Source organism: Protomyctophum bolini, assembly GCF_963924005.1.
Source record: "Protomyctophum bolini genome assembly, chromosome: 22".
NCBI classification, from domain to species: Eukaryota; Metazoa; Chordata; class Actinopteri; order Myctophiformes; family Myctophidae; genus Protomyctophum; species Protomyctophum bolini.
The window spans coordinates 24,276,387-24,289,863 of NC_137883.1; the positions used below are offsets into that span (position 1 = coordinate 24,276,387).

General features: G+C 44.9%; 1 protein-coding gene across 2 annotated transcripts in view; it reads left to right on the forward strand.

Moving 5' to 3' along the window:
• Window positions 1-5,542: 5,542 nt before the first annotated feature.
• Window positions 5,543-13,477, forward strand: part of ttll11 (tubulin tyrosine ligase-like family, member 11) — a 37,135-nt gene continuing 29,200 nt past the window's right edge. Inside the window, exons 1-2 of one of the 2 annotated variants that reach the window (XM_080756594.1) lie at window positions 5,543-5,659; window positions 6,594-7,254. In XM_080756594.1, coding sequence (XP_080612720.1) covers window positions 6,640-7,254 — 615 coding nt within the window. In that variant the 5' untranslated portion in view covers window positions 5,543-5,659; window positions 6,594-6,639. Of the gene's footprint in view, window positions 6,066-6,593; window positions 7,255-13,477 lie in introns of both variants that reach the window. The other variant, XM_080756595.1, reaches the window with a different exon arrangement.

Sequence of the window (13,477 nt, forward strand, 5' to 3'; positions counted from 1 at the left end):
GGAGGAAGCCATCATCTACATGCTGCAGAGGACCTATACGCTCATCTGGAGAAGAAGGGGAGGATCATGTTCTTCGACTTCTCCAGTGCGTTTAACACCATCCGGCCTCCCCTGCTCGCTGAGAAGCTCGCATCTGTGCATGTGGACCACAACCTGGTGGACTGGATTACAAACTACCTCACCCTGACGTGCGGCTACAAGGCTGCCAGTCCGAAGTGGTGATGGGAAGCACCTTTTCTGTTTATCATCTATACCTCTGACTTCAGCTTCAACTCCGGAACATGCCATCTCCAGAAGTTCTCGGGTGACTCCTCCATTGTGGGTTGCATCACTGAGCAAGGAATTCGATTTTGGGCAGGCAAGATGTGTTAATTGTCGTCTCCCCGTGCACAATCGTAGCACTAAAGGTTTTCTAAAGGTATCCTGTAGGATACAAAGGCTGAAAGGCATGCATTTACATTCCAATGGGTGATTGAGGGTCGCGCTCTACCGCAACAGCCAATCAGCTGTCAGTTCTCAGTTCTTGTTTTTGTCCTCTCTTTTTCTCATCTTATGGATTTTGGCCAGGCAGAAAATGGATTTGGACAGGCGGACACCTGTCCACGCCTTATTGTAGATGGGTGCGTATCTGAGGACAATGATGGGGAGTAGAGAATTAAGCGTGATGGACAACTTCATCAGCTGGGCTGGACAAAACCACTGTTGAACATTAAGAAAACCAAAGAGCTGGTGTTCGACGCCAGGCAGAGCAAGAGGAGGACCCCAGCACCCATCACCATCCAGGGGGAGGAGGTGTCCACCTGAATATAGACCTGGACTGGAAAGACAATACAGAGGCTGTATACAAAAAGGGGCAGACGGTACCTCCTGAGTTTAAAGGCTGAAGTCCTTTAATGTGTGTAGCAGGCTACTAGTAACGTTTTATCAGTCTGTTGTAGCCAGCGTTCTGTTTTATGCAGTGGTATATGCTGGGGGGAGGGGGGAGGAGCTCAACAAGATCATTAAGAAGCTAGGCCAGCTCTGCTGTTGGCCTCCGAGTGGAGAGCCTGCAGTCAGTCGCAGAGAGGAGGATCGGGGACAAACTTAACTCCATGCTGGCAAATCCCTCCCACTGGTGTGTTATACAGTTGGAGGGGGTACAGCATTTTGTAAACAGAGATATGTCAAATTGCATCGTTATACATAAATATGTATAAAGCTTTTCTGAAACAAATAGCAGCTTTTTTTTGCACTCACTTTGGGACAAAATAGCAGCTTTTTTTTCCTCACGACTATTTAAATAGTATACACAAAATAGTAGGCCTATACCCCCTATAATATATATAGGCCTTTTTGGCCATACTATACTATACTATAGCATAGCATAGTATATTAATAAGCTCAAGCTTAGGGGTGTGCCAAACTTATTACGCATTCTTGTCTACTGGTATGCTAACCAGAAAATGTAGGTAAAATGGGGGAGCACATTATCCACCCCTTTTCGGGTGGGTAATGGTGTCAGGCAGGGGACATTTTATCCCCAGCTCTCTGTTTATACATGGATGGCCTGTCAATGCAGCTGGGGGGGGGGGGGGTGATAGCCTAATTAATCATTTTATGTACGCGGATGACCTTGCCATACTGTCCCCTAGTAGCAGTGGGTTCCAACAGCTACTCAATATTTGTACAAATTACGGTATTGACTTTGATATTCAGTATAATGCCAAGAAGAGCATGATACTCATATGTAGAACTAAAGAAGATCTGGAACTTAAGTTTCCTGCCTTTCATCTGTCTGGTCAAATTATGGGTGTGTCCAAAATGACAAAATATCTTGGGCATATCATAACTGATAGAGGATGACGAGGACATGTTTAGACAGAGGAGAATGCTATATGTACAAGCCAACATGTTGGTCTGTAAATTTCACCATTGTACTACGGATGTTAAGGTAAACCTCTTTAGAGTTTATTGCACCCCTCTCTACACAGCTCCACTGTGGGTGAAGTACAAGAAGGAGAGCTTACGCAAACTGCAAGTATCCTATCCTATATAGACTGTCTTCGTATCCTGTTAAAAAAAAACAGGAGCACTAGAGCCAGTGGACTTTTCTGTTCATTGGGTCTCACTACATTCATGGCTCTGTTGAGGAACTTGACATTCAAATTCATGAGCAGGCTGGATCGCTCACTGAATAGACTCATTGGACAGATGACAGACCCAGGCCGTAGTTCTGTAAGGTACACTTATACCATCAGAGGACACTGGCATGAGTGCCTCGCCTAGAGTAGTAACCTGTGGGGCTGGGTAAATGTACTGTATTTATTTTTATTTTTGTTATGTTATTTGTATTCTCATATATGTGATGTACTGTCTTACCTTGTGGTAAAGTTTATATATATAGGCATACTATACTATACTATACTATACTGCACTCACTCACTGATGGAAGCTGATACAGAATAGATTACAGAACCCAGCAGCCAGTATAGGCCTACATGGTACAGTCTATACTCTAAGGGTACAGTAGGTGGCGGTATGCACCTCCTCAACGGTTGCGCAAGCAGGCAGGCGTCCCATTGGGCATCCCGTCCCACAGTGCCGTGACGTGATGTGACAGACACAGCTGACAGGCCCATGCTGTCATTGGTTGTGTGCACGCCTGGATCAGTGTTGCCATGTCCGCTTATTTTAAGTGACTCTGGGTTTGCTTTTCTGCAAAGTTGCTTGTAGAATGATGAATGATGGACCCCAAGCAATGCCCAATTGAAACCATAAACTGTCTTGGGGTTTTAAATAATCTTCATCTTTGCAGACCTTATCTGGGCTTGTTTCCTAAAATGTTTTTTAAACCAGTGGTTCATTTAGCCTTGAAAACATTTCATTCCAAATGTTTTCAAGAGGGATTGTTTAACCACCAGCCCAGGCTAGTGGTTCATGTCAAGAACGCCCAAACTAAATTATATAATTATATGTATTTGTTCGCAGAACCGCATATGAAAACAAAAATATAAAATAAAATATTTTTGATTTCCCAATAATCTTTTGACAATAGCATAACTAGTACAATCATCAGTATCACAGTACTATATAGATTTATCCCCCCCCCCCCCTCAAAAGAAATGACGAGGTTTCAAGTGCTCATGATGTTGCCTAGTAGTCTGGATGGCCGAGCGGTCTGATGCTCCGTTCACATTGAAGAAGCTGCTTTAAAAAGCAGAAGCAGAACTCAGAAAGACGCAGCTTTTTTTTGAGAAAGTGGGCGTGTACAAGGTACCTGTCACTCAAGCTGCCTGGACTGGCTGTCTGGCTTTGAGACGAGAGACGGGCAGTTTGAGCAGATGCGCATTTGAAAGTCTAAAATGTAAAATAGCGACTGTAGAGGAGAAATAATGATATATTTAGTTACATCATAACCTATGTATGGATGAATAAATAATATAATCTTGGTAAACTTGTTTGTAAATAACCGAACGGACCGGATCTCAATCCTCCCCGTCTTCAGTGTTCATGTCTCCCCCCCACACTCCGCTCTCCTCTCCCCCCTAGGCCACGAGCGAAACACTCCGGGCATTGTTTTAAATGGCGGCTCTGTATGTAATGTTAATGTTGATTTAGAAAGAGCATACCGTAGAAATACAATTGTATGTATCCAGCACGTCGTGAAAGCAATTAAAACAGCTTATGTTTACGTGCGATTTCCGGACATTCAGTCCCAAGTCTCCCGTGGAAGGGAGCTCCTATCTCGGCGCTGTCTGAAATGATTCCCTCAAATAAATATATGCGATTGGTTTATCGATTCAGAACGCAGCAAACCAATCACAAAACATGGGCAACATATTGCATAAATAGAGGGGGTACATACAACTGATATAAAGGCTATTAATTATTTTTTAAAGGTATGATTCACGGTGCCCACGTTTCAACAATCAACATACAATGCAGCGACACACACACACACACACGAAAGTGGACCGACTTCTGGACCCTGTGGCCCGGCCCGCGGAGGACCCCCTAAGTTGAGACTGGGTGTCGAGGAGCGTACACCAGTGGTCAACGCCCTGTGCTCAGGGCGAGGTCCCGCGACAAGGGCAATTAATTTTAGTGCGAGGAAACGTCCCGCAAATCGTCTCCGAGCACAGCTCTCCTCGGCGTTCCAGTACTGGGGACTACTGTACTGTGTACTGTGTGTGTGTGTGTGTGTGTGTGTGTGGGGGGGTACATACAACTGATATAAAGGCTATTAATTATTTATTTTAAAGGTATTGATTGACGGCGCAAAAGCTTCAACATACTACCGAGAGACACACGAGGATCGGCACAGAAACGCGCTGAGAGCGGGCTGCTACTTCCCTCTTCTCGGGGAAGGTTTTGGCGAAAACTCCCGACACAACTATTGTTTAGTTGTTTGTCTATCTATCTATATCTGCTAATTTATCAACCGTGTGTGTGTGCACTGTTTAGTCCACAATCAGCGTCAGCGACGGATAGCGTTCCGGAGAGTTCAGTTCAGTAGTCCATCCATAGCTTCGATGAGAACCGGAGGGGGGGGGTGAATGCACGATGACTTGTCCCCAGAAACGTGACACTCGCGACGGCACACGGAACACAACCTGTTTTCACCGCTTCGACAACTTGTTTCTCATATAAACTTTAATTTCTATCACAAAATATGCTATGGTCTTGCCAAATATCCATTCATATTTCATATACAGCCCATATTCAAAAAGTTTCTTTTTTAATGCGGACAATTGGGTCGGACAGCTTTCCAGAGGGTTTTCGGTTTTGTAAAATGAGCTCAACTCCGCCTCCTCAAACCACGCTGTGCTCTGATTGGCTACACGCAGATTTTTAAAGCTCCAGCTTTTAAAAGCTGCTTTAAAGTTAAGCTCCGGTGAGCAAAAAAAAAAGCAAAAACAAAAAAAAGCTATTGTTCCAGCTTTTAAACGCAGAAGCTGTTCTGCATAGAGATAACATGGGACGAAGAAGCAGAAGCTAGCTTCTGCTTCTTCGGTCTGAATGGGGCTTAAGGCGCTGCGTTCAGGTCGCAGTCTCCCCTGGAGGCGTGGGTTCGAATCCCACTTCAGACATCCCCTTTTCCCCTCACTGTATATGTTTTTGCTTCCTTTATGATGAATTCCTGTTCTGTTCTTTAACTATATAGAAGTGTCTATTTGTACGTCTCTAAATGTTTTGATGAATTGCACATGGTGGACCCTCTTGTGAACAAGTGTAATGCTTAATTGGGTCGTCCACTCACAGTTCACAGTCTTTGTATTGAGTTTGTGCTTGAAATGTACTGTAATTCTGCAAACTGTTAATAAATATTTCAATCAATCAATCAAAATTGTATTCGGTTCTTTTGGGCTTGTTTTCCTAGACCTGGTTGCTTATTTCGCCCACGAAATCCGGCAACACTGGCATAGGCTAATTCATGCAGAAAAGAGCCGATCTACAAGCTCGCAACACGTCGCGGACGCGGCGCGTTGCGTCCTTGTAGATCGGCTATTTTCCACCCGTCGTACGACGAGGTATAAACCAGGCTTTCGGGGGGAGTCGAGCGTCTCTTCTCCTCAGCCAGGGACCGGGTGTTCTTTTTTCTTGGCTACACATCAACACAATGCAGATATACACCACCACCACCACCACCCGGCGTCCATCACAACGCCCTGGCATACAGGTAGCATAACGCCTTATTGTTCCAAGGACGCAACTTGAAATGGAGTATTATAAATACAAAGGAACTTTTTGACAGTGGCTTGCTTTGCTTGCTTGTTTGGACTCGTGTCTTGTTTACCTATAGCTGCTAAAGGCTAAGATTCTCCTCTCCGGCTGTTGCGATGATGATGATGATGATGCCAACCGGTGTATAGCTGCTGTCTGTACACACACATCCACACCTTGTCTGTCATCACCGGCGCCGCAGACAGTATATTATGATATTTTCGTGATGCTGAATTGACCGTAACAGTTACTTACACAGCCAACGGAATCGGCTAAAATCCACAGCCAATTAACGTGCCTTGTTATACACAGCGTGACAGCAATGCAACAACTACTGGGTAATGTTGGCTTTCTGCCACCGGGTGATCATCAGATTTGGATTACTACTAGTAGGCTACCAGTGCAAGGTGCAACAACCGGTGCCCTGGCCTGCTGTGACACAAGTACTGAGACAAAGTGGGCTAATGTGATGTGACAACCTGTCAGTCATTCATATGATGCAGCTATAGGGATGCAAACATAATATCATTGACACATTTCATTTGGACCAGGCCGATATATCTGATATTACCGGTTAATTGCATGGTCAAATTTATTGATACCGATATTGCAATCCAAGTTTATATATATATATACCGGTGTGTGTATATATACGGTCTATATATTTTAACCGTACACCTATTATACAGTAATGGTATAGCATTATAATTAAATATTAAGCTAATATAACCAATATTGACTAACTAATATTACCTGTTTTTTAGGTCTACTGATGCACTTTAGTTCAAATGTATGGCTTGGATGTAAAAGGAGTAGCAGCCTATTTATTTTTTATTTGACATTTTTCCCAACTTGTTTACATTCACTGATATTGCATTGTTTTTCCTAAGTAAAACCATCGGCTGATACCGACATGAATCGTGGCTCCCTTAGAGTATGATGAGTGATCATTATGCTAAAGTCATCGTTCAGCTCGAGCAAATGAAATCATCTGGCAAGGATGCAGCAGAGCAGGGCGTAGATCATGACCACCACCAGGTGCCTTCATCCGTCTCATCGGACGCTCCGGGTGGCGGGGGCGGTGTCATCGTCCCGGCCGGTGGCGGCGGGCGGCGGGACCCCTCCAAGGCCTCCATCACGTACAGGCAGCGCTGCAAGAGTCGCAGCAAACTGGTCAAAGACGAAAAGAACGCGTGTGTCAAACAGCAACACGGCTCGGCCGATCAGCAGGCCTCGCAGCACCACGGTTCCGAGGTTGCGCATGTTGTTGTGGACCCGGGCAAGAATCTGAACAGATCTGCGGTGGCGCAGCAGCATCATCATGAGCCGACTCTGCACGTCAAAGGGACCGGGAAGATTCTGCAGGGAAAGACGGAGACCAACGGGAACATCGCGCCCTACCACAGACCCAAGGACGCCAAGGACGGCCAACGAGACGACGGGCCCATAAAACTGGCGAGAAGGAGACGACCCGTGACGGTGGACACCTCGAAGGCCAAAACATCGTTGGAGGCAATGAAACTTAGCATCAAGCAACTGAGGTGGAAAGAGGTAAAACTGTAAGACTACTATGTTACACACTAAACTACTCTGGCTTTCACTTGTTGCATATAATTACACTTAAATGGCATTTTGATGGCCGGTGTCCCACTGTCCCCACGCCCCCAGGCCTTCTTCTCTCTATACCAAATTTATTTTCTGAAAATAGCTGATCTACAACTGTGTGTGTGTGTGTGTGTGTGTGTGTGTGTGTGTGTGTGTGTGTGTGGTAATAATAACCTACCGGTATTCAGGACTGAAAATCTTCTTGCTTTTTTAACTACAGTCCAAGCTGTCAATTCAATTCAATTCAAAGGGCTTTATTGGCATGAGAAAACATACGTTTACATTGCCAAAGCAGAAAGAACAATACAACAATACAGCAATACAATCAAAACAGAAATTATGTACTTTGAAGGTCAGAATCTTCAATAGATCAACTTCTGTGTACCAAGATCACTCGATGCAGGTGTAGTGCAGGAATATACACAATGATTAGTCTTTAGGGTGGTTGTGTTCCATTTGATATCCTTCTCCTATCACAGCAGCTCACAAATCTTGCTGCTGTGTTTGCACATTGTTGTACTTCACCCAGCAGATATGGGAGTTTTTTGTCATTGGTCATGTTTTCAAAATCTCCGTGTGTGGTTGTAATCTGTGGGAAGTATGTGTCTCTGATGTCTTGGTACAATGGACAGATGGTTAGGAAGTGTAGCTCGGTTTCCACTTCGTTTAGTGTGCAGTGGGTGCATAGTCTGTCTTCTCTCGGGATACAGGTCTGCCTATGACGGCCTTTCTCGATCGCGAGACTGTGCTCACTGAGTCTGTACCTAGTTAAGATTTTTCTTTGTTTTGTGTCAGATAGTTTTCCCTTTGCTGTTTTATAATTTGGTTTAGTCCAATGGGTTTTCTATCTCGTGGCTCTGTTTGTGTTTGTGCCCGGAGTTCCAGGTGTCACTGTCATCCTCACCCACAGTAACCACTGCCTCACTCTTTTTCCACTCCAAACTCACTTTGAGAAGAGAAGATATGCTCATTGTGGACATAATCAACTTCTAGACTCCTCATGAAGGATGGCACATAGACTCACCCATTTAGACCTGAGGTCGATTCTTAAAAAAGTTTTCTGAAAAACCTCAATATATGTATTTTTATTTACCCGGGTTAAGGTAAAAACCCCAAAAGGGATTCTCAGTCGCCAGCATGTCTTCTATGGAAGCAGCGGAAATAGCCTATAAATACACTATTTTAGGTTATTATTTTAGGATTGGAGCATTTGAAGTGGTCACACTGTTCCGAAACATCTAGTTAATATATTTCATATGAAAGCAAAGGTTAAACCTTCAATCTGTGATTAATTCACCTGATTGGCTATATGTACTAGAACGGCAGGAACTAAAACAGCATCTCTCTAGGTCGTCCTCAGACGAGCCTTCTATCGTCGCTTCCAGTCATCCCGGTTCTCCATACATCCGGCCAGCTCGTTGGTGATTTGCGCCCCTGTATCTTTTTTGAGTACATCCACATTATGTTAGTATGCGACGTCCTCGTGAGTCGTGTGTTGGTTCCCAGTTTCCCACAGCACCGGTTTGCTGGCTGGAAGCTCCCTGTGTCTTTGGCAGTGTCCTGCGAGTCTCATTCCCCTGGCTGCTATTTTGTCGCTCACCCTGAATATTCCAGCAGACAGATTCTCGTTGGTAACATGTGTACTCTTGCTGATGTTGAGCACTACACATAACATTCTGGGTGGATGTTAGAGTGGGTGGGGGCTCCTTTCACACTGATTCACAAATCAAACATTAGGACTTTGCCACACAAACATTTTTGTCCACCATCGTGAAATAGGTGAAGGAGTTCAAGTATCTCGGGGTCTTGTTCACAAGTGAGGGGAGGACGGAGAAGGAGATCAGCCGGAGAATTGGAGCGGCAGGGACGGTATTGCAGTCGCTGTACTGCACTGTTGTGACGAAAAGAGAGTTGAGCCAGAAGGCAAAGCTCTCTGTCTAAGGAGCAATCTTCGTTCCTACTCTCACCTATGGTCATGAAGTGTGGGTCATGACCGAAAGAATAAGGTCGCGAATACAAGCGGCCGAAATGAGTTTTTGACGGGTGGCTGTGGCATCTCGCTTAGAGATAGGGTGAGAAGTTTAGTCACACGAGAGAGACTCGGAGTAGAACCGCTGCTCCTTCGCCTGGAAAGGAGCCAGCTGAGGTGGTTCGGGCATCTGGTTAGGATGCCTCTCGGGGGCCTCCCTAGGGAGGTCCTCGACGCACGTCCCACTGGGAGGAGACCCCAGGGCAGACCAAGGCGCAGTTGGAGGAAACGCATCGACTCACTGGCCTTGGAACGTCTCAGAATCCCCCAGGAGGAAATCACTAATGTTGCTCTGGAGAGGGAAGTCTGGAGCACTCTGGTGGAGCTGTTGCCCTCGCGACCCGATGGATGGATGGATGGATGGATCATATAAATAGAATGACACAATCACTTTGAACCCTGTCACTTTAAACTGTAAGTCCCCGGTGTAAAATGTCTAAGATTACCGGCGTGTGTGGCTGAAAGTTGTGTTAGCCTAAATGGAAGGCCTTTAAACATGTATGAGACTTGCTAATTGATACGGGCGAGCCGAGGCGAGCGCCATCTGGACAGTCCCGAAGCAAGTTTGAATGTGATGCAATTAATACCTGCCACCGTTCATTATCAACGGGCTCCTCCATTATGAATGAGGCATGCTCAAGGGCAAGGCAATGAGACTTGTGAAGAAGAAGCCTCTCTTTATCACCGGGACCATGCAGCGATACTTACACCCAACCTTTCCTATTGGAGCAGATCTTGTATCACAGCCAGTTGACAGCGGCCCTATACATTACCCACCTTTGTCCTGCCCGATACACCTGCAACAAGTTAGAATAAATTGCTCCCATAACCACTTAAGCCCTATATAGTCCGCTGTAAGGTGGCTATAGGGGAAATATCTGATCTACAAGCTCCACGGGTCGCATTTGATGACTCGCCCCAAGTAGGGACAGCAGGTTTAATGTGGTTAAGGGGTATTTTTAACTAATAATGTTATTGTTCTTTGATAATATAAGAAAAGCACATTAAGTGATGATACACTCACAAGTTGTAACAAATTATTATTATTGTTGTTGTTGTTGTTAGTGGTAGTTCTTTTTTATGACAATTTCGCTCCAAATTAGTCGTTCTTGAAAATGAACTACCGGTATGCTACAAAATGGTTCCTGCTGTGCTAACTCCACTGTTCAGTTAAATCTTAGTGTCAAATCACAACAAGTTGTTGTCTCAAGACATGCAGAGCAGAGACCTGGCATTGTCCCACTGCTGAACGTGTCGTCTCTGATATGTGAATCCGCTCCTGTTCCCCAGGCGACATGCCAACCAATCTGTCTTAGTCACTAGTCAGAGAACACCTTCCCCAGCCAGCTTCCGACCCACGGACATGGCCGGGTAGACCTTTTTTTTGAACATCGCCGCGTTCTCGGAACAAGGCAGCGAAACGACGCTGCTGGTGTGAATTCAGCATTACCATTGATACTAATGAAGTACTTTCCGTTCCAGTTTTTGTGTAGCAGATCCTTTACACAGTGAGCCATGCTGGTGCACAGCAGCACCCCTGACCTGACTCTGACCTGAATGGAATGGAACCTTAATTAGTGTCATTCGTACCTTAGCAGCCGAGTTTACCCTACTTTTTCATGTCAAAATGGCTGCTGTGAAACGGGTCTAATAGGTCTATCGTGTTCGTTGGAGAGCCCTCCCTCAGCCCAGAGTCTCTTTGGTGAAGTGACTTTGTGCAGTACTGTAGATTTTAAAAGAACACACCAAGAACAGTGCAACTCACGTCCGTTTTACTAAATCTATATACGGTCTTAACTTAAGTGGTTAAACTGAAGTGATGAGTATTCTGGGGCCCACCCCTGGACTTGTGTCACGGCACCCACTTTGAGAAGCTCTAAAGCAGTGGTCCTCAAATGGTGTGCAGAGGCACATTGCATGTCATGAGAAGGTATTCCTTTGGAATTTATGACAATCACTGATTATTATTATAGCAATATGCATTCAAAACTAGTAGTAATTTCACCGATTTAGTCCATATTACCCAGTCCTAGTTTGCACTCATAGTAGGCATAGCTTTACCCAAAATATAGTGTGTTGATGGTACATGCAGATTTATTTTCTTTTGTCCCAAGCAGAGAACAATAATACTTTGCCTGGATCTCCGTTTTTCACCACCAGAATAGTGCACAGTTCTGTGGCACAGCACTTTTTAGCTTAAGAGACATCTGCTGCCAGCTGACTTTCAGCATATGGCCTCTTAACAGTAGGAAATGATTAGACATAATCTCCTCTAATCCAATAGGCTATTAGTCTTCTTTCAGGCAAAGGGAATGAGGATCTGTATCACACACTAATTAGGGGCTCTTAATTAGTGTCCCACAGAGACTAATAAAGACTCCTTTTATTGATTATCAACTTATTTATATGTTACCAATGATCTTAGGCGAACCCCAGAGTGTTGTCAAGGGCACACTGTGCTGTGTCAGAAATGACAAAGGCAACCTACATTATTTTGTCTATTTAGCAATGATGAATTGCCCAAGCATTGCTGAGAAATCGTTATAACCCATTTTGACCTGAGATTTGACAAGCGAAACGTTTTGGACAAAATGAGGTTTCCAAACAACCGAGATGAACAATACGTATCATAAGCTTGTGGATCCAGCTACAGTATGAAACTATTTTGGATAGGGAAGGAACTATGGCCTTTTTTCATTTTATCGGTTACTGGTACGGTTCATTTCACGGGTCATTTCACAACATTTGGGCTCAATACGTAGTGGGTTGGCACTTGGCAGGCAACCCACTACGGTTTGGAAGACCTTTTGTGATCTTTGACAGTATGCATGCGAGGCCCAAAGCCTATAATCCCCTACTCAACGTGTACAAGGTACAGCAGCCAAATTACAGTAGACCCCTTCCTCACAATGGATTGGTTACTTGTACAAGGTTATCATCTTGTCAAGACTTCTGCAACGGTGCAATCTATCCCCCCCCCCACTGAACTGGTGAACTACATACCTGTAGCTCATATGACTAATTCACAGTGTGGCAGACACAGTTGTCTTCACCCTCCTCAAATTCCCCATCTAATCCCTCATCATCCTCCTATCACATTCAAAACCCCCTGCAGGACTTGGTGCTGGTGTACTGAGCAATGCCCTGTCCCCGGGCTCACCCAAAATATATTTAGAAGTTACCAAACGACTTTTGACCAACATAGTAAGCAAGAAGCAAGTTTATTTTTATAATTAATTAACGCCCTACTTAATCATACTACAGCGTCACACAACAGCATCACAGGTAGCAGATCTACAAGCTTGAAACGTGAAGTGAGCTGGTGAACTGCTACTTCTACATTTTAATCCAGAAAAGTACGAGTTTTGGACAGATGAGGTTTTTCCACCGTGCGTGCGTGCATGCCCTCCTCCAAGCGACCTGACCGAGGGCTGATCAGACCCCAATGTCCAATGGGCATGCTCATTGGACATATGGGCATGCTCACCTGCAGGTGACAGGTGGCAGGTGAGCATGGGCATGCTCACCTGCCACCCTAAGCCCCCTCACGGGGGCTTAGGGTGGCAGGTGAGCTGTTAGCAGCGGGTGTCGGCGACACGAAGAGGCTCTGTCTGTGGGTTGCCAGGTTGCTTTTGGGTTCTTCCTCACAGAAGAAGTGGTGTGGGCTGCCAACCCCCTCCTCCACCGGTCGCCTTCTCTCTGACCGTCCTCTGTCTCTCTAGATGTCTCTTTGTGGTCGCCACGCATCACCCGTGTCTGTTCCTGGTTGTCACTCACTGGTACTCCCAGAGTTTTGCCCAAACTGGGACACGTCATCAGTGTTATATCTTTGCTGTCTGGAAGAAACCACCTAACTTCAAAATGGGTGTTCAATCTCACTGATTTATGAAAAGAAAAGATGGCTGTTAGGTGGAGTTAGCTGGTTTATTCCGGACAGCAACAAATATATTTATTTATTTTTCTATATCAACGAATTGACCTAAACATGTTAATACTTTTTTTTTGTAATCGACTAACCCGGTTAGTGTACAAAAATAGTAGACATAGTGGATCTACAAGCTTACAACTGATCAATCTGCTTTAAATCTAGCTGTTGTTCGTTCATTAATCATAATCAAGGCCAACGGAAATAATTGTGCT